Source organism: Bos mutus, chromosome 28 (assembly GCF_027580195.1).
Source record: "Bos mutus isolate GX-2022 chromosome 28, NWIPB_WYAK_1.1, whole genome shotgun sequence".
Lineage (NCBI taxonomy): Eukaryota > Metazoa > Chordata > Mammalia > Artiodactyla > Bovidae > Bos > Bos mutus.
The window spans coordinates 16,734,933-16,754,109 of NC_091644.1; the positions used below are offsets into that span (position 1 = coordinate 16,734,933).

Genomic DNA, 19,177 nt, shown 5'->3' on the forward strand with positions numbered 1-19,177 from the left:
TTTTTTCAAGACTTCCCTGCAATGAGGCCTCCAGTATCTTATCCAGAAGGGAACTCTAAAAGAGGGATATCCCCTCACGTCAAAATCTTGTTTTGTGACTTTAAGAAATTGATTTCACGATATTGAAGCCATAGCATAGCATACTAAATGAAAATGCGATAAAGTCTAATTCTGGAAAATGATCTTTAGAAAATGTCTTTGTCAGATGGTCAAGGAGTTGATAATAGCACACAAAAAAGCAGTAGGGATCAGTATGGAATGAGGACAATGTTCTCTTAAAGCAGGCTTCCAAGTCTGGTTTATTATGGTCTTTGGTATCAAAACTCACTAGAGAAACAAAGTGTAAGCTGTGTTTGAGGAGCAGTATCTCATGTTTTCACAGAGCCTTTCCTCTCTGAATTTAAATTGGCTTACTGTTATTTATTTTACTAATTCTCCCTAAGATAGGGGTTGTTGTTCAGTTGCTCAGTCCTGTCTGACTCTTTGTGACCCCATGGACTGCAGCATGCCAGGCTTCCTGTCCTTCACTAATTCCCGGAGCTTGCTCAAACTCATGTCCATTGAGTTGATGATGCCATCCAACCATCTTGTCCTCTGTCACCTCCTTCTCCTCCTATCCTCAGTCTTTCCCAGCATCAGGGTCTTTTCCAATGAGTCAGCTCTTTGCATCAGATGGCCAAAGTGTTGGAGCTTCAGCTTCAACATCAATCCTTCCAATCAATATTCAGAGTTGATTTCCTTTAGGATTGCTTGGTTTGATCTCCTTGCTATTCAAGGGGCTCGCAAGAGTCTTCTCCAGCACCACAGTTTGAAAGCATCATTTCTTTGGTGCTCAGCCTTCTTTATGATCCAACTCTCATATCCATACATGCATACTGGAAAAGTTATTGCTTTGATATATGGACCTTTATTGGCAAAGTGATATCTCTGCTTTTTATTACGCTGTCTAGGTTTGTCATAGCTTTTCTTCCAAGGAGCAAGCGTCTTTTAATTTCATGGTTGCAGTCACCGTCTGCAGTGATTTTGGAGCCCAAGAAAATAAAGTCTGTCACAGCTTCCATCTTTTTCCCTATTTTCCATCAAGTGATGGGACTAGATGCCATGATCTTAGTTTTCTGAATGTTGAGTTTTAAGCCAACTTTCTCACTCTTCTCTTTCACTTTCATCAAGAGGCTCTTTAGTTCTTCTTTGCTTTCTGCCATTAGGGTGTTGTTATCTGCATATCTGAAGTTATTGATATTTCTCCCACCAATCTTGATTCCAGTTTGTCCCTCTTCCAGCCCAGTGTTTCTCATGATGTACTCTGTATATAAGTTAAATAAGCAGGGTGACAAATACAGCCTTAACATACTCCTTTCCCAATTTGGAACCAGTCTGTTTTTCCATGTCCGATTCTAACTGTTGCTTCTTGATCTGCACACAGGTTTCTCAGGAGGCAGATAAGGTGGTCTGGTATTCCCAACTCTTGAAGAATTTTCCACCGTTTGTTGTGATCCACACAGTCAAAGGCTTTAGTGTAGTAAATGAAGCAGAAGTTTTTCTGGAATTCCCTTGCTTTTTCTATGATCCAGCAGATAATTGGCAGCTTAATCTCTGATTCCTCTCCCTTTTCTAAATCCAGCTTGTATATGTGGAAGCTCTCAGTTCACATACTGTTAAAGCCTAGCTTGAAGGATTTTGAGCATAATCATGCTAGCATGTAAAATTAGCATAATTGTGCAGTAGTTTGAACATTCTTTGGCATTTCCCTTCTTGGGATTGGAATGAAAACTGACCTTTTCCAGTCCTGTGGCCACTGCTGAGTTTTCCAAATTTCTGGCATATTAAGTGTAGCACTTTAACAGCATTCTTTTAGGATTCGAAATAGCTCAGTTGGAAATTCATCTCCTCCACTAGCTTTATTGGTAGTAATGCTTCCTAAGGCCCACTTCACTTCATACTCTAGGATGTCTGGCCTAGGTGAGTGACCACATCATCATTGTTACCCAGGTCATTAATATCTTTTTGTGCAGTTCTTCCGTGTATTCTTGCCACCTCTTCTTAATATCTTCTGTTTCTGTTAGGTCCATACTGTTTCTGTCCTTTATTGAGCCCATCTTTGCATGAAATGTTCCCTTAGTATCTCTAATTTTCTTGAAGAGATCTCATCTTCCCATTCTATTATTTTCCTCTATTTCTTTGCACAGATCACTGAGGAAGGCTCTTATCTCTCCTTGCTTTTCTTTGCACCCTGCATCCAGATGGGTATATATTTCCTTTTCTCCTTTGCCTTTTGCTTTGCTTCTTTTCTCAGCTATCTGAAAGGCCTCCTCAGACAACCATTTTGCCTTTCTTTTTCTTGGGGATGGTTTTGGTCAGTGCCTCCTGTATGTTACGAACCTCCATCCATAGTTCTTCAGACTCTCTGTCTTGTCTACCAGATCTAATCCACTGAACCTATTTTTCACTTCCACTGTATAATCATAAGGGATTTGATTTAGATCATACCTGAATGGCCTAGTGGTTTTCCCTACTTCCTTCTATTTAAGTCTGAATTTGGCAATACAGAGCTCATGATTTGAGCCACAGTCAGGTCTTATTTTTGCTGACTGTATAGAGCTTCTCCATCTTTGGCTGCAAAGAATATAATCAGTCTGATTTTTGTATTGACCATCTGGTCATGTCCATGTGTAGAGTTGTTTTTTGTGTTGTTGGCAGAGGGTGTTTGCTATAACCAGTGCATTCTCTTGGCAAAACTCTGTTAGCCTTTGACCTCCTTCATTTTGTACTTCAAGGCCAAACTTCCCTGTTACTCCAGGTATTTCTTGACTTCCTACTTTTGCATTCCAGTCCCCTATGATGAAAAGGACATCTTTTTTTTTTTTTTTTTTTTTAGTTCTACAAGATCTTGTAGGTCTTCACAGAACCATTGAACTTCATCTTCTTCAGCATTAGTGATTGGGGCATAGACTTGAATTACTGTGATGTTGAATGGTGCTTTGGAAACAGAGATCATTCTGTGGTTTTTGAGACAGCATCAAAGTACTGCATTTTGGACTCTGTTGACAATGAAAACTACTCCATCTCTTCCAAGGGATTTTTGTCCAGTAGTAGATATAATGGTCGGAGAAGGCACCCCACTCCAGTGCTCTTGCCTGGAAAATCCCATGGACGGAGGAGCCTGGTGGGCTCCAGTCCATGGGGTCGCTAAGAGTCGGGCACAACTGGAGCAACTTAGCAGCAGCAGCAGCAGCAGATATAATGGTCATCTGAATAATTTCGCCCATTCCCGTCAATTTTAGTTCACTAGGAGAAGGCGATGGCACCCCACTCCAGGACTCTTGCCTGGAAAATCCCATGGATGGAGGAGCCTGGTGGGCTGCAGTCCATGGGGTCGCTAAGAGTCGGACACGACTGAGCAACTTCACTTTCACTTTTCACTTTCATGCATTGGAGAAGGAAATGGCAACCCACTCCAGTGTTCTTGCCTGGAGAATCCCAGGGATGGGGAAGCCTGGTGGGCTGCCATCTATGGGGTCGCACAGAGTCGGACCCAACTGAAGCGACTTAGCAGCAGATGTTTCAAATTAGGAACTACTCATCCAATTGCTGACACTTAAAAGTAAGTGACAAAGTTTACTAGAGTTTCATTTTTAGACAAAAGAGGGAAAATGTAGGGTCCTGTATATTACATGTCACTAGATATAACCTTAGTGATTACAGGTTTGGAGTTTGCCAGCCCCCTGACATCCTACAGTGTGTAGAATGAGAACTTGTAATCACTGAAGATAATATGAAGGGGAAGGATACAAAGAAGCATAGAGAAAAGGTTTTTGTTTGTTGTTTGTTTTTTTAAATACTACATTAAACAAGGAGCCAAGTGAAACCAAATTTTCACTCTCCTAATCTTACCTTGACCTGATGCTTTGGGCTTCTAAAATTTTTATTTTTCCTCATCAATGTTCCTTTTCTAATACCTGAATTTCTAATGCCTGGCAAAGGAATATTATTATCTTTAGGTAGTAGTCCCTAAACTTATCTCCATAATCTTTCAGCACATTATTTTACTAAGTAGCATTCAAATTACTGTGGTCTCTTTCCTCTGGGGTTTCAGTTCAATTAAACATTAGTGCCTAATAGGGGTCAGCTAACATGCTGGTCACAGGTATTTGACAGTCATTAAGGTAAAAGTGGTCCCCACAAGCAGAGTTTACAGTCTGGCAAGGGGTTTCTATTGATTTAACTTGTAGTTAGCTACTTCATCCCTAATGCTAGCAGGACACAGGCAATTTGATCATTAGCTTATTAACTTGCAATCTCATGGCAGCAATGGATGACTCTCAGGCTGAGGAATTGTTTTATTGCAGAGTAGCGCTGCTAAGAGGCAATAGTCTTACCAGAAAAACAAAATCCTGCAATTTCCTGCCCCTGAGAACCCATCTGACTACTTCATATGGGCTGCACAGAAACAGAGGATGTGTGCATGAGATAAGCGCAGATTTGCTGCCAGGATTGATTGCCATAGTCAAGGACTTTTACCAGATATCCCTTTGGTTCTGTAAACAAGCCTTCCCTGGATGGTAGGGGTTTTTTTTTTTTTTTTTCCTTATTCCTATTTTGTCCTTTTTGGTTGACTTGCCCTATCAGTTTAATTTTTTATGATGAAAAATTTCAAATATATACAAAGTAGAAAAAAACAATGACTGCCCTGCTACAATAATAGTTAACATTTCATCAGTCTTATTGCACTTATACAGCAATATGCATTTCTAACAAATGGTCTTTCTCTTTTACATAACCATAACCATATTATTATTACAACTATGGGAACTAGCAGTAATTCATCTAATGCTCATTCCATAGTTCAATTTCCCCAGTTGTTTCAAAAACACAGATTTCTTTGTATTACTGATTTGAGTCAGGATTCAAACAAGAGCCATACATTGCTTGTGGTTCAGTTCAGTTCAGTCGCTAGTCATGTCCGACTCTTTGCGACCCCATGGACTGCAGCACTCCAGGCCTCCCTGTCCGTCAGCAACTCCCGGAGTTTACTCAAACTCATGTCCATCGAGTTGGTGATGCCATCCAACTATCTTATCCTATGTCATCTCCTTCTCCTCCCACCTTCAATCTTTCCCAGCATCAGGGTCTTTTCCAGTGAGTCAGTTCTTTGCATCAGGTGGCCAAAGTATTGGAGTTTCAGCTTCCATCTCTTTCAGAATTTTCCACAGTTTATTGTGATCCTCACAGTCAAAGGCTTTGGCATAGTCAATAAAGCAGAAATAGATATTTTTTTGGAACTCTCTTGCTTTTTCAATGATCTAGCAGATGTTGCCAATTTGGTCTCTGGTTCCTCTGCCTTTTCTAAAACCAGCTTGAACATCTGGAAGTTCATGTTCATGTATTGTTGAAGCCTGGCTTGGAGAATTTTGAGCAGTACTTTACTAGCGTGTGAGATGAGTGCAAATGTGCGGTAGTTTGAGCATTCTTTGGCATTGCCTTTCTTTGGGATTGGAATGAAAACTGACCTTTTCCAGTCTTGGGCCACTGCTGAGTTTTCCAAATTTGCTGGCATATTGAGGGCAGCACTTTCACAGCATCATCTTTTAGGATTTGAATGGAATTCCATCACCTCCACTAGCTTTGTTCGTAGTGATGCTTCCTAAGGCTCACTTGACTTCACATTCCAGGATATCTGACTCTAGGTGCATGATCACACCATGGTGATTATCTGGGTTGTGAAGATCTTTTTTGTACAGTTCTGTGTATTCTTGCCACCTCTTCTTAATATCTTCCGTTTCTGTTAGGTCCATACTATTTCTGTCTTTTATTGAGCCCATCTTTGCATGAAATGTTCCCTTGGTATCTTTAATTTTCTTGAAGATATCTCTAGTCTTTCCCATTCTATTGTTTTCCTCTATTTCTTTGCACTGATCACTGAGGAAGGCTTTTTTCTCTTTGCTATTCTTTGGAACTCTGTATTCAAATGGGTATATCTTTCCTTTTCTCCTTTGCTTTTCGCTTCTCTTTTCACAGCTATTTGTAAGGCCTCCTCAGACAGCCATTTTGCTCTTTTGCATTTCTTTTTCTTAGGGATCATCTTGATCCCTGTCTCCTGTACAATGTCATGAACCTCCATCCATAATTCATTAGGCACTCTATCAGATCTAGCCCTTTAGATCTATTTCTCACTTCCACTGTATAATCGTAAGGGATCTGATTTAGGTCATACCTGAATGGTCTAGTGGTTTTCCCTACTTTCTTCAATTTAAGTCTGAATTTGGCAATAAGGAGTTCATGATTTGAGCCACAGTCAGCTCCCGGTCTTGCTTTTGCTGACTGTATAGAGCTTCTCCATCTTTGGCTGCAAAGAATATAATCAATCTGATTTCGGTGTTGACCATCTGGTGATGTCCATGTGTAGAGTCTTCTCGTGTTGCTTGTGGTTGGGACTCTTAAATTCTTTTAATTCATAAGGGTCCCTCCAACCCCCCATGTTATATGTTGAAGAAACCCAGTCCTTTGTCCTATAGAATGTCTCACATCCTGGGTTTGGCTGACCACTTCGTGTGGTGTGTTTTAGCTTCCCTTCTCCCACATTTAATGTTAAGTCTTTGTATTTTCTTATTTTTCTGACAACGTATGTGCTATTAGAAGTTAAAAATACTCTGTTGACACTGAACCAATTTAATGCTCAGGCAGGAGTGCTGAAAATAGGTCACTTAGGAGGTGGATTAACACATCTGCTCTTCAGGAGAAATCTGAACTAGAATAACAATTTGAGAGCTACCAGCCTATAAAGGTAACTGCAACTGGGATTGGGGAGAATGGATGAGACCATCCATGGAAAATGGGGTCCAACATGGGGCCTTGGAGAAACCTAATATAAAAATGTGGGCAGAGAATGTTGCAAAATGACTGAAAAGCAGTCAAGAGATGTGGGGTATAGTCCACGGGGTTGCAAACAATCAGATATGACTGAGTGACTGGGCATGTAGTCGCTGCAGCCGCTGAAGGTGGCTTCAAGGTGGGTGAATTGTTCAGTGGATGATGCATTTATAAAACATACATAAATGAAAATTTATAAAGTGGGTCATTTTATATTCAGTAGCACATGTTAAAGTTAACCTATGTATTTATCCTAAGGAAATAACCACATAGTGCATTTTGGAAAATAAGGAGTTTGGACTTATTTGGGAAAGCAATGAATTAAAGGTTATTGGTAGTGAAAAAAATGAATTACAATCCTTAATAATTTTGGTGAACTTGATTTCTGAAATCAAAGAAGTTTCACTTTTCTGTGAAATCCAGATAGATTTTAAATATTCAACTTATTTGTATTTTTTTTTTTTTTTATGTGCTTACCACTACGCTTTCCCAAGCAGGATACCATAGTAAGTACATGTGACATGATCGTTGCCCTTTCCACTTACCACTGTCACCGCACTCACCAATCCTCACTTGTTCTGGTTGTCTGATCACAGGATCCACTGAAGAGTTGTGACACAGCTGCCCTCCTGACGTCTCAGTCTCCTTCCCTTTAGAGCAATGGTTTGATGAGGTCAATGGTTTGCATGAGAGTCACTATGAGCACTTTTTAAACACAGATTGCTGGTCTAACTCCTTGTCTGATTCAGCGGGAAGCAGAGAACTTGCATTTCTGGAGAGGTAAGTTGCTGTTCCAGGCACCATATTCTGAGAATCATTTTATTACTTTTTTCAGCTCTAAGTTTATGATCCCTTTGCAAAACTGCATTACCTACACCCATGAATGAATTTAATGTTCTCCGTTATTCTACAAAGCATAACAGGATATTGTGGAATATGTAATTATTTGTCTTTTAAAAATGTATTTTTATTGGAGTATAGTTGACTTACAATGGTGCCAGTTTCAGGTGTACAGCAAAGTGAATTAGTCACACACATATATATATTCTTTTCCAGATTCTCTCATGTAAGTTATTACAGAATATTGTGCTATACAGTTGCTGCTGCTAAGTCGCTTCAGTCGTGTCTGACTCTGTGCGACCCCAGAGACGGCAGCCCACCAGGCTCCCCCATCCCTGGGATTCTCCAGGCAAGAACACTGGAGTGGGTTGCCATTTCCTTCTCCAATGCATGAAAGTGAAAAGTGAAAGCGAAGTCGCTCAGTCGTGTCTGACTCTTAGCGACCCCATGGACTGCAGCCTACCAGGCTCCTCCATCCATGGGATTTTCCAGGCAAGAGTACTGGAGTGGGGTGCCATTGCCTTCTCCGGTGCTATACAATAGGTCCTTACTATTAATAGTTACCTGTTTTATATATTATAGTGTATATATGTTAATCCGCTGGGCTGGAAGAAGCACAAACTGGAATCAAGATTGCTGGGAGAAATATCAATAACCTCAGATATGCAGATGACACCACCCTTATGGCAGAAAGTGAAGAGGAACTAACAAGCCTCTTGATGAAAGTGAATGAGGAAAGTGAAAAAGTTGGCTTAAAGCTCAACATTCAGAAAACTTAAGATCATGGTATCTGGTCCCATCACTTCATGGCAAATAGATGGGTAAACAGTAGAAACAGTGTCAGACTTTATTTTTGGGGGGCTCCAAAATCACTGCGGATGGTGACTGCAGCCATGAAATTAGAAGACGCTTACTCCTTGGAAGGAAAGTTATGACCAACCTAGATAGCATATTGAAAAGCAGAGACATTACTTTTCCAACAAAGGTCGGTCTAGTCAAGGGTATGGTTTTTCCAGTGGTCATGTATGGATGTGAGAGTTGGACTGTGAAGAAAGCTGAGTGCTGAAGAGTTGATGCTTGTGAACTGTGGTGCTGGAGAAGACTCTTGAGAGTCCCTTGGACTGCAAGGAGATCCAACCAGTCCATTCTGAAGGAGATCAGTCCTGGGTGTTCTTTGGAAGGAATGATGCTAAAGCTGAAACTCCAGTACTTTGGCCACCTCATGCGAAGAGCTGACTCGTTGGGAAAGACTCTGATGCTGGGAAGGATTGGGGGCAGGAGGAGAAGGGGATGACAGAGGATGAGATGGCTGGATGGCATCACCGACTCGATGGACGTGAGTCTGAGTGAACTCCGGGAGTTGGTGATGGACAGGGAGGCCTGGAGTGCTGCGATTCATGGGGTCGTAAAGAGCTGAACACAACTGAGCGACTGAACTGAACTGAATGTTAATCCTAAATTCTGAATTTATCACCGCCCCCAACATATCCCCTTTGGCAAACATAAGTTTGATTTCAAGATCTGTGAGTCTATTTCTGTTTTATAAATAAGTTCATTTTTATCATTTTAAAAATCAGATCTGACATATAAGTAATATCATACGATTTTTCTTACTTCATTTAATATGATAATCTCTAGGTCCATCCATATTGCTGCAAATAGCATTATTTCATTCTTTTTATGGCTGAGTAATAGTCCACTGTATATATGAACCATTATCTTATCTATTCCTCTACTGATGGACATTTACATTGCTTCCGTGTCTTGGCTATTTTAAGCAGTGCTGCAATGAACACTGGGGTGCATGTATCTTTTCGAATTAGTTTTCTCCAGATAAACGCCCAAGAATAGGTTTGCTTGATCATATGGTAGTTCATATTTAGCTTTTAAAGGAACCTCCATACTGTCCTCCATAATGGTTTTATCAATTTACATTTCTACCAACAGTGTAGGAGGATTTCCTTTTCTCCACACCCTCTCCAACACTTACTGTTTATAGGTTTTTTGATGGCCATTCTGACTGGTGGGAGGTGATTCCTCATTGTAGTTTTGATTTGCATTTCTCTAATCATTAGTGATGTTGAACATCTTTTAATCTTTTTGGTCATTGCCTATCTTCTTTGGAGAATGTTTATTTAAATCTTTTGCCTATTTTTTGATACGGTTGTTTGTTTTTTTGATATTGAGATATTGAGCTGCATGATCCATTTATATATTTTGGAGATTAATCCCTTGTCAACTGCTTAGTTTGCAAATGGCTTTTTGTTTTGTTAATGGTTTCCTTTGTTGTACAAAAGTTTAGTAAGATCCCATTTGTTTTTACTACTCTAGGAGGTGGATCAAAAGATACATTGCTGCAATTTATGTCAGAGAGTAGGCTGTTTTCCTCTAAGAGTTTTATGCTAGCTGTCCTTACATTTAGGTCTGTAATCCATTTCAAGTTTATTTTTGTGTGTGGTGTTAGCGAGTGTTCTCATGTAGCTGGCCAGTTTTTCCAGCACCACTTACTGAAGAGACTATATTTTCTCCATTGTATATTCTTGCCTACTTTGTCTTAGATTAGTTGACCATAGGGGCTTGAGTGTAGTTGTTATTTGTTAAATGCAAACAACAGCTTAACATTTTCAATATTATCTTCTTAAGCCTTATGTATCTTAGGAATGTCTGTGTCGGTGGCTGTGAGCTGACTGGAGGCAGGACCGTGGCTGTGGAGGCTCTTAGTGTATCTCACACTGCACTTAATGCAGAGATTTAACACATGCTTTTCGATAGGCCTTCAATGGACTAGGCAGCATGTGGTATCTTCCCATTGGGTAAACATTATAAATTTGATACACACTCTTAAAATAATGAGAATTTGATCTTAGTTCCTTCTTGAACAAGTTTCTGGAGTCCAGGAGACCACACTGGTGTTCGGATACAATGGAGATAGCTCCTGTTAATCAGGAGATAAGGATATTAGTCTCAGGGTGCTCTCTGGGTTGTTGATAACTGAACTTCTGGTGGCTCTGAAAAACTAGGAAAATATCAACCATCTTAAGTTTAGGAAGACTTCGTGAAATGCCTTTTAAAAATACAGGCTCTGGGTACAAAACAGTTTCCAAATTGTATTTTTATAAAGATCCTTCCTACTCTGAATCAGAAGAAAACAAGCTTGTTTTTACTTTTGATTTTGGTTGCTTTGCTTTAAAGAATGAGATGCTATAGTTCAAAAAATTGAATAAGTATTTATTGTTCCAGAGGTACATTGCGTTTTATACATATTTCATAAATGATACAGGATTTTACACATGTTCAATATTTTGCTATTTGTTTAAAGGACTTTTCTTCACGTTCTCCCCTCCCTAGCCTCCCACACAACCTGAAAGGATTTGCTCATTGCACTGTGCTGTTTCTTCTTAAAACCCCTGCAGTACAAACAGGATAAATGGTTTAAAAATAATTCACAGAGCTTAACAGAAATAAATGAGGGAAGGGGGTTGAACAACTTGGGGGCGGATGAGGAAGGAAGTGGGAGGAGGGACGGGAAGTGGAGACATGCATCCTTTCATTCCGTCATGCCAGTGGAAGGGAGGGGTGGTGGCAGGAGCAGCAGCAGCAATCCTGGCCGGCCTTCAACCTCTGCAAGGCACCTGGAGTCTGGGTTTGTCACTTAAAGTGTTTCTCTTCATACACAATGATCCCAAAGAAGGAAGAAAAAGAGAAAGAAAACCCTTGCCACAAGGAGGAGGGATGGATCATGTGAAAGAACAAAGTGAATCAGCTAGCTGTGTGGCAAGCCCCATCATCCTTTCATCCTGCCCCCACAAGTCGTTATTAATAAAAACAGATCAGACACAGATTCCTTTGACTCTCCAAGTGCAGATGTCATCTGGAAATACGATAGAAAATATTTTGATAGAGTATAAGATTATTTCCTCTTTCTCTCAATTTAAGATAAGAAAAAATAGGGTGAAGAGGGTAGGTTGAAAGAAACCATAGAAATGTATTCCTATATAAAGATAAATTGCACCCTTTGAGATCCACTCACTTGATTTACAACTGCTTAAGTGGTGGAGGTGGGAGGGTTCACAAGCAGCATGGAAGTGTGTATCCTTTGAGACTAACAAAGCCTCCAGACAAGGCAAGGCCATCTGGGTGGCCTGGAATGCTGTCATACAAGCAGATTAACAGCAATGAAACTATTCGGGTTCTGAAATGGCTACAGAGCCATGATTTTTAGCCAATTTGTAAACCTTACATCTTCCTGATTCAGTAATACAGCTAAACATTCCCCCTCTGGCTTGAGCTGTGGAGGGAGAGAGGAATATCAATGGGATAGTTAAATAAAGGAGGGAAATTTGTCTTCCTCTTAAAGATTACTTAGTAAAAAACAAAACAAAAGAAACCTCATGCAGTGTTGCCAATGATTTCTAGATAGTGATTCAGAGCACTGAAATATATAGACATTTAAGAAGGTATGAAGGCATAATCCAAAGAGTCAATTATCAAACAGTCATAAGTTGGTTCCAATTATCATATGGATAAAACTAGCATACCAACAGGTGTGGGTGGTCAGAAATGTGCACAAATGGGAGAGAGTCCTGGTAACTTTGCAGAGACTGGGTCCAGTCTAAAATAAAAGCTAATGACATGGGCTCAGACTCTGTTTGCCACCCACGTATCTTGAGGTTTTGCTTTTCTGGTGGATTTATTTACTCCTATGTCAAAATTAAGAAAAGTTAAATTAAAAAAAGAAAATTAGAGCTTAGTGGGGTGCTGGTGTGTTACTGTTTTGCTGACCCTGCAAAGAAGATGCAAGAGACAAACACCCCCAGCATCAATTTTTCTTTGTGAATCTAATCTCCCAACTATATAGAGTATCATTTTCATCCAGAAACTGAGATGCTTGATTAAGACAGTGTTTCACGAAGCCCTTTGAGCTTATATTCCACAAAGCGTGATCTTCAGATTTTAACACTCCTTTCTTCCCTAAGATCTTTTTGTTTTTGTTTTTTAATTAAAGGTAAAAACCCTCTACCCCAACATGGCTCCCAGCTTCCACCTGCAATGCTTTAATTAAAAAGGCCATAGTTATAAACAGGTGTTCTTTCTGCCGGGACTCAGAGACTCTTTGCAGATCAATCTTTTTCACCAATTTGTCGGAGGGGCAGATGTACTTGTAATGGGTCTCTCAGTCTCTTCAGGTCCATTTCTGCCTAAAATAGAAACAAAAGGTGAGAAAAACTGGCTAGTCAAGCTTTCAATGATATTACTGCCTCCTGAGAAAAGGAACTTGTCTTTCCTCCATCATTATGAGTCAGAGAAACCATCTGAATCACTCTGAAAGTACGAGTGCCCTAGTGGCGAAGGCGCAGGACAGTAAAGGTGTATGGCCCCAGTGGCGAAGGCGCAGGACAGTAAAGGTGTATGGAAACAGAAGCTGGTCCCGGTAGTTTCAGCTGTCAGCAGAGCCTCCAGAAAGGCCGTGCAGTCAGCAGGGCAGGACTCGGGGCTCAAGAATGCGAGGGCATCGGAGGTACCTTGATGGCGTTTCTTCAGAGAAGCCCTTTGGAGCCAGAATTTAAATTATACTGCTCAAGACTTTAGTTATTTGTCTAGTTGCTGTTTAAGCTTTTCATTTATCAGTAATTTTAAAAATAGGGGTGTGAAGTCAACTGCAGCACTTTCAAAACTCACACATGCTTGGGCCTCACCCCAGTGTGGGGATGGGGCTGAAGTACCTATTTTTTTAATAGCTCCAGAAGGTAAGAATTCACTTAGGCCGAGGCAGGAAGACAAATTAAACCTATTCAGAGCACAACCCCATCACCACAAAGGGACAGAGAAGGTGGAGAAGGTCCAGAGAAGATAATTAAACTTTGAAGAGAAGGGAATGGTTTCCTGAGGTTTTAAAAAACCTCTAAAGTAATGAAAGACTGCAAAGAAAAGGAATGAGTATTTCTTAACCAAAATCAAAGATATCAGAGTGAGGGGAAGGCATAATCAGAAATGTGAAAGAGGTAACTGTTATAAGAAATAAAATATCAATCTTTTAAAAAAGCGTCTAGTAGTTCAATAAGCTCTGACTGGCACCTGGCAAAGATTTCTAGTAGTCTCTCTTTGACCTGGGTTTTATTTTTGCCCCATTGCTACCACACATTTTAGGTGAGAGATCTTGGGGTCAATTGTAGAAAGATTAAAAAAAGAGAGAAAGATAAAAGCAGACAGAAAGGTGAAGATACAAAAACTAAAAAACTAAAAATAGGTCTAAAAATTTCAATATGCTAGTGTTAACAGGATAGATGGGACACATTATCTTTTCTTGTGTTACATAACACCTGCTTGTGTTATATAAAACTTCCTGGGGAGGTGTATATGTTAAAACAGTCATTTCTACTGGTTGAGGAATAATTTGCATAGGAAGAAGAGGACTGGATCATTCTTTCAGAGTTTACCCGTTTAAGTAGTGTGATTATAGATGATGATGCCGCCACTGTACAAGACGGGGCTGGGGTTTACTTTCATTTTTGGAAAACTTACCTGAGCAATTGCATCCTTGAGTTGATTGTATTTCTCTAGGTCAAAACGTGACTTTTTGGCTCCTTTATGGAAAAATAATAAGTATTGTCTGTCTCTGGCTTCTGGATAAACATATTCCTTCAAAAATAAAAGAAAAATTAAATTATTAGTCCTTAGCACACTATCGTCACAAAATAAGCCCTTACTATTGATTAGATTCAGTACACATGATTGCAAATAAAGATATACTACTGACATGTGCTATGTTAAATATTTCTTAAAATTTTTTTTATTGTGAAAACACAGAAGAGAACACAAAACAAAAATGTACTTCCTAAAGAATCATCATCACATAATAAATTTTAATCATCACCAGGTAAAGAAAATAGAATACTACCAATAACTCAGAAGCCTCCTTCCTGCCCCTGTCCAATTACTCACCCTTTCTTCCTCTGCAAAATAATCACTATCATGACTTTTATGGTATCTGTTTTCTTGCTCTCTTTGTAGCTTTCTTACTTAAAATGCATCTTCCTGAGCTCTACGGATCAGTTTCACCTGGTTTTTAAAATTTTATATTAATAAAAATGAAGTCAGAGAGTACGCAATGTGTATGACTACTTTCACTCAGTATCATGTCTGTGATACTCATCTTTTGCGTGCACCAGTTTCAGGCGTATTGCACGGTGATTCAGATACAGGTAATTACAAAATACTGAGCATCATTCCATGTGCTATACAGTGGGTCTCTGTTGCTTATCTGTTTTATATATAGTAGTGTGTGTATGTTAATCCCAAACTCCTAAATTATATTATTTACATGACTACCTCATATTTTATTTTATAAAATTTTATTTATCTATTTATCTTTGGCTGTGCTGGGTCTTGTTGCTGCATAGGCTTTTTTCTAATTGCAGAGAGCAGGGGCTACTCTCCAGTTGCCGTGTGCAGACTTCTCACTGCGGAGGCTTCTCCTGCTGTGAATCACGGACTCGAGGGCACTTGGGGGCTCAGTAGTTGTGGCTCGGGGTCTCTAGAGCACAGGCGCAATAGTGGTGGTGCACAGGCTTACTTGCTTCACAGCATGTGGGATCTTCCCAAACCAGGGATTGAACTTGTGTCTCCTGTACCGGCAGGCAGATTCATAAGTCACCAGGGAAGCCCTACCTAACATTTTAAAAACAACTTTACTTGAGATACCATACAATTTACCTATTTAAGGTATAACAGTGCTTTTTAGCACAGCCACAGAATTGTACAATCATTACTACAGTAAATTTTAGAATATTTTTATCATCCCCCAAAGAAACCCCATACCCTTTAATATCACTTCTGATCTCCCTCCATACTTCCAGTTCTAGGTTAACTACCTGTCTACTTTCTGTCTCCATAGATTTGCCTATTCTGGATATTTCATAAGTGGAATCATACAACATACAGCCTTATGTGTCTGGCTTCTTTCAAGGCTCATCTGTTTGTTTCATGTATCAGTACATTATTTCTTTTTATTGCCAAGTAAGACTCCATTGAATGGATATGCTACACTTTATTTACCTATTTGTCAATTGATAGACATTCAGATTTTCCCACTTTTTGGCTATTATGAATAATCTTGCTATGAACATTTGTGTACAAATTTTTATGTAGACACATGTTTTTACTTCTCTTGATGATATACAGCATTTTCATGATTACTCGTGAGGCTGAGGCTTTTTCATATCCTCTTTTATATTACTGGCCGTTTACACATCCTCTTTTAGAAGTGCCTGTGCATATCTGGATTGTCTTTTTCTTATTGGCTTGTAGGATTTGTTAATATATATGGATCCTTTGTGGGATATACCTACTGCAAACATCTCCTCCCAGCTCATTCTCCCTCCTAATGGTGCTCTTCAGTAAAAAGATGTTCTTAATTGTTAATACAGCCTAATTTATTATTTCTACTTTTTACGGCTAGCACTTTTTATTGTGTAAACAGCTGTTTTCTTTTCCACAGTAATGAAGATGTTCTTCTATATTATTACTTCCCAGGAGCTTCATCGTGCTACCTTTCACGTTTAGATCAACAATCCATCTGGAATTAATTTTGTTTATAGTATGAGGATGAGGTCATTTCTTTTTTTTATATGGACAGTCAATTGTTCTAGCACCATTTACCAAAAGACTTCTTCTCGGCAGCGCCATTTTTTAACATCATAAGTGCATTCACACTAGGGCTGTTCCTACTTTGCTGTCCCATTCCACTGGACTACGTCCACACCTCCGTCACTGCTTCAGTCACTGCAGCTCCGCCGTGTGCTCTGTACTGGAGAACTGTAGACCAGAACTGTAGTCTTCATATCTGACATAGTAAATCCTTTTATGTAGTCTTTCTTCAAGAGTTTATTGACTTTTCTTAGTGTTTTTATTTCCATATAAATTTTAGAAGTAGCTTAATCAAATCTCTTCCCCCAATCCCAAATTTATTGGGATTCTAACTGGGGTTGCAATGAATCTAACAGATCAATGTGGAGAGAACCAACATTTTTACAATATTTACTTTTCTGGTCCATGAACATGTGGTATCATTACATTCATTAAATCTCCTTTAATTTTATGCTTTTCTACATAGACATCTTGTACATCTTTTGCATGATTTATTTTTAAAAGTCATTTTAAGTTGCATCTTTTAAAAAGTTTCATTTCTAACCATTTGTGGTTGGCATATAGATATGTAACTCATTTATGTGCACTGACCTTGTATCCAGTAACCTTAATGAAACTCACTTATGAATTCTAACCAATTATCTACACATGTTTTTAAAATTTTTCTATGTGCAAAATCTATGTATCATGCCAGTTGTTTTTCTTTCCAATATTTTCATCCACTGTATCTTTTTCTTGCCTTCTGCATTGGCTAGGACCAAAAATAAAAGTGGAATGGAAGTGGTCCTCTTACCCTTTTTCTAGGCAACAAAGGGACATTACAACACTTCAAGTTCGCCTACCCCTCCAGATACACATGCTAGTTTTGTATGTTTTCGTTTTTTCTGTGTTTTACGCATTCACTGTTCATTTGTTGTTATTTTTGGCTGTGCTGTGTCTGCTGCAGCACGCAGGCTCTCTCGTCGTGCGTGGACTTCTCATTGTGGTGGCTTCTCCTGTGCACAGGCTCGGGGTGTGCGGGCTTCGGTCGCTGTGGCACAGGGCTCAGTGGTGTGGTACACGGGCTTGGCTGCCTTGTGGCATGTGGAATCTTCCCGGACCAGCGATCAAACCTGTGTTCTCTGCATTGGCAGGTGGATTCTTAACCACTGGACCACCAGGAAGTCCATTTAATATTCATTTAGATTCACTCACAGATTTACCATTTTCATTGCTCTTCATTCCTTCCTGCTTTTTTGACTTTCCAGCTGTGATAACCTTCCTCTGCCCTAAGAACAACAACCTCTAGTATTTCCTTCGTACAGATCTACAGGTGACAAGTTCTCTATTCCTTTGTCTGGAAACATCTTTATTTAACCTTTATTTTGGAAGGATATTTTTGCTGAGTATAGAATCCTAAGTTGACAATTATTTTCTTTCAACACATTGTAGGTACCATTCTATTACCTTCTGGTGGTTGAGATTACCTTCATTTCTGTGGTTGACATGCTATCTAACAGTGACTCCTCAGAAGGCAATCCTTTCTTTTTCTCCTTTTGCTTCTCTTAAGATTTCTTCTTTGTCTTTGTCTTTTGCAATTTTACTTCTGATGTGTCTAGATGTGAGCTTCTCTTCCTTTACATTGATTGGTATTTGACAGAATTTTTAAATCTATAAATTAATGTCTTTCATTATTTTGGAAACCTCTCAGTCATCAGCTCTTTAAATATTGTTTGTTCCCATTCTTTTTCTCCTCTCCTTCTGAGACACTAAGAAAATTAAAAATGTATTAGGCCTTTTCACTTTATCCTCTATACCTCTTGCCTTCTCCTATATTTTACTTCTTTATGTCTTTCCATATTTATTTCTTCTGATTTATTTCCAGGTCACTATATCCCGCTTATGTCTACTCTACAGTTAAATCAATCCATTAAATTTGTTCTCTAGAATGTTCATTGTTTTTTTTTTTAATCAAATTTTTTTTTTTAAATCAGATTTTTTTAAAATCTGTTAATATTCTCAACCTTACCTTTTATCTCCCCAAATACAGTAAGCATAATCATTTTAAAGGCTTTGTCTGATAAATCCAGTTACTAGATCTCCTATTTGTGTTTCAAATGTCTATTGTTTTTATAGGTATTTTCTTGTGTATCTGTTTGTTTTTTATTGTATGTTTAACTCTGTATTTAGGCTTAGGATAATGTTATCTCCTCCCAGGGAGATTAATATTCTCTTCTGCCTGGAACCTGTGAGATTAGCATCATGGGACTTCCAGTATTCTAGGACTACTTCAACCCGATTTACAACACTGGGATGCTTGAAAGAACAGGTTCTTCTATTCTACAATAGTGGCCTTTAAAATTCCAAACCAAAGCAAACGTGTTTCAACCTATTTTAACAATCCCTGGACATGAATGTCTATGGCTTTGGTCCTTCTAGGTTATCCAGTATGGCTCAGCTTCTTGGCTGCTCGGCCTTTACTCAGTGTAAATCCCAGAGGAAAAAGGACACCTAAACACCAGACTCACCTTACTCAGACTTCTCTTCTTCTGGTCCTTGCCTGGTAATTTTTGTTATGTTCTCTAGAATCTACAGGCAGATGTGTTTTATGTTTTGTTTAACTATTTTAACATTTCCTAATGAGAGCATTGTTCTGATTACCTAGTATGCCACAACTGGAAACAGAAGTAAATATTTAAATACTGAGGATGACAGATAACGACTCAACAGTAGTTGAGGGGTTTATGGAAGCTTTTTAAAAAGACAGAATCATGATCTGGATCAAATAATCTTGACCTAAGGGACAAATGCTGGTTTAAAAACTTGAGAGAAAGCCCTCTACTTT

The 19,177-nt window shown here is 39.2% G+C and overlaps 1 protein-coding gene across 1 annotated transcript in view; it reads right to left on the reverse strand.

Annotated features, from left to right (window-relative positions):
* Nucleotides 1-10,918: 10,918 nt before the first annotated feature.
* MCU (mitochondrial calcium uniporter) overlaps nt 10,919-19,177 on the reverse strand; it is a 201,912-nt gene continuing 193,653 nt past the window's right edge. The window contains exons 7-8 of the mRNA XM_070364438.1: nt 14,230-14,346; nt 10,919-12,905 (exon numbers count right to left, since the gene is read on the reverse strand). Of these exons, the coding sequence (XP_070220539.1) occupies nt 12,828-12,905; nt 14,230-14,346 (195 nt within the window). The 3' untranslated portion in view covers nt 10,919-12,827. The remainder of the gene's footprint in view (nt 12,906-14,229; nt 14,347-19,177) is intronic.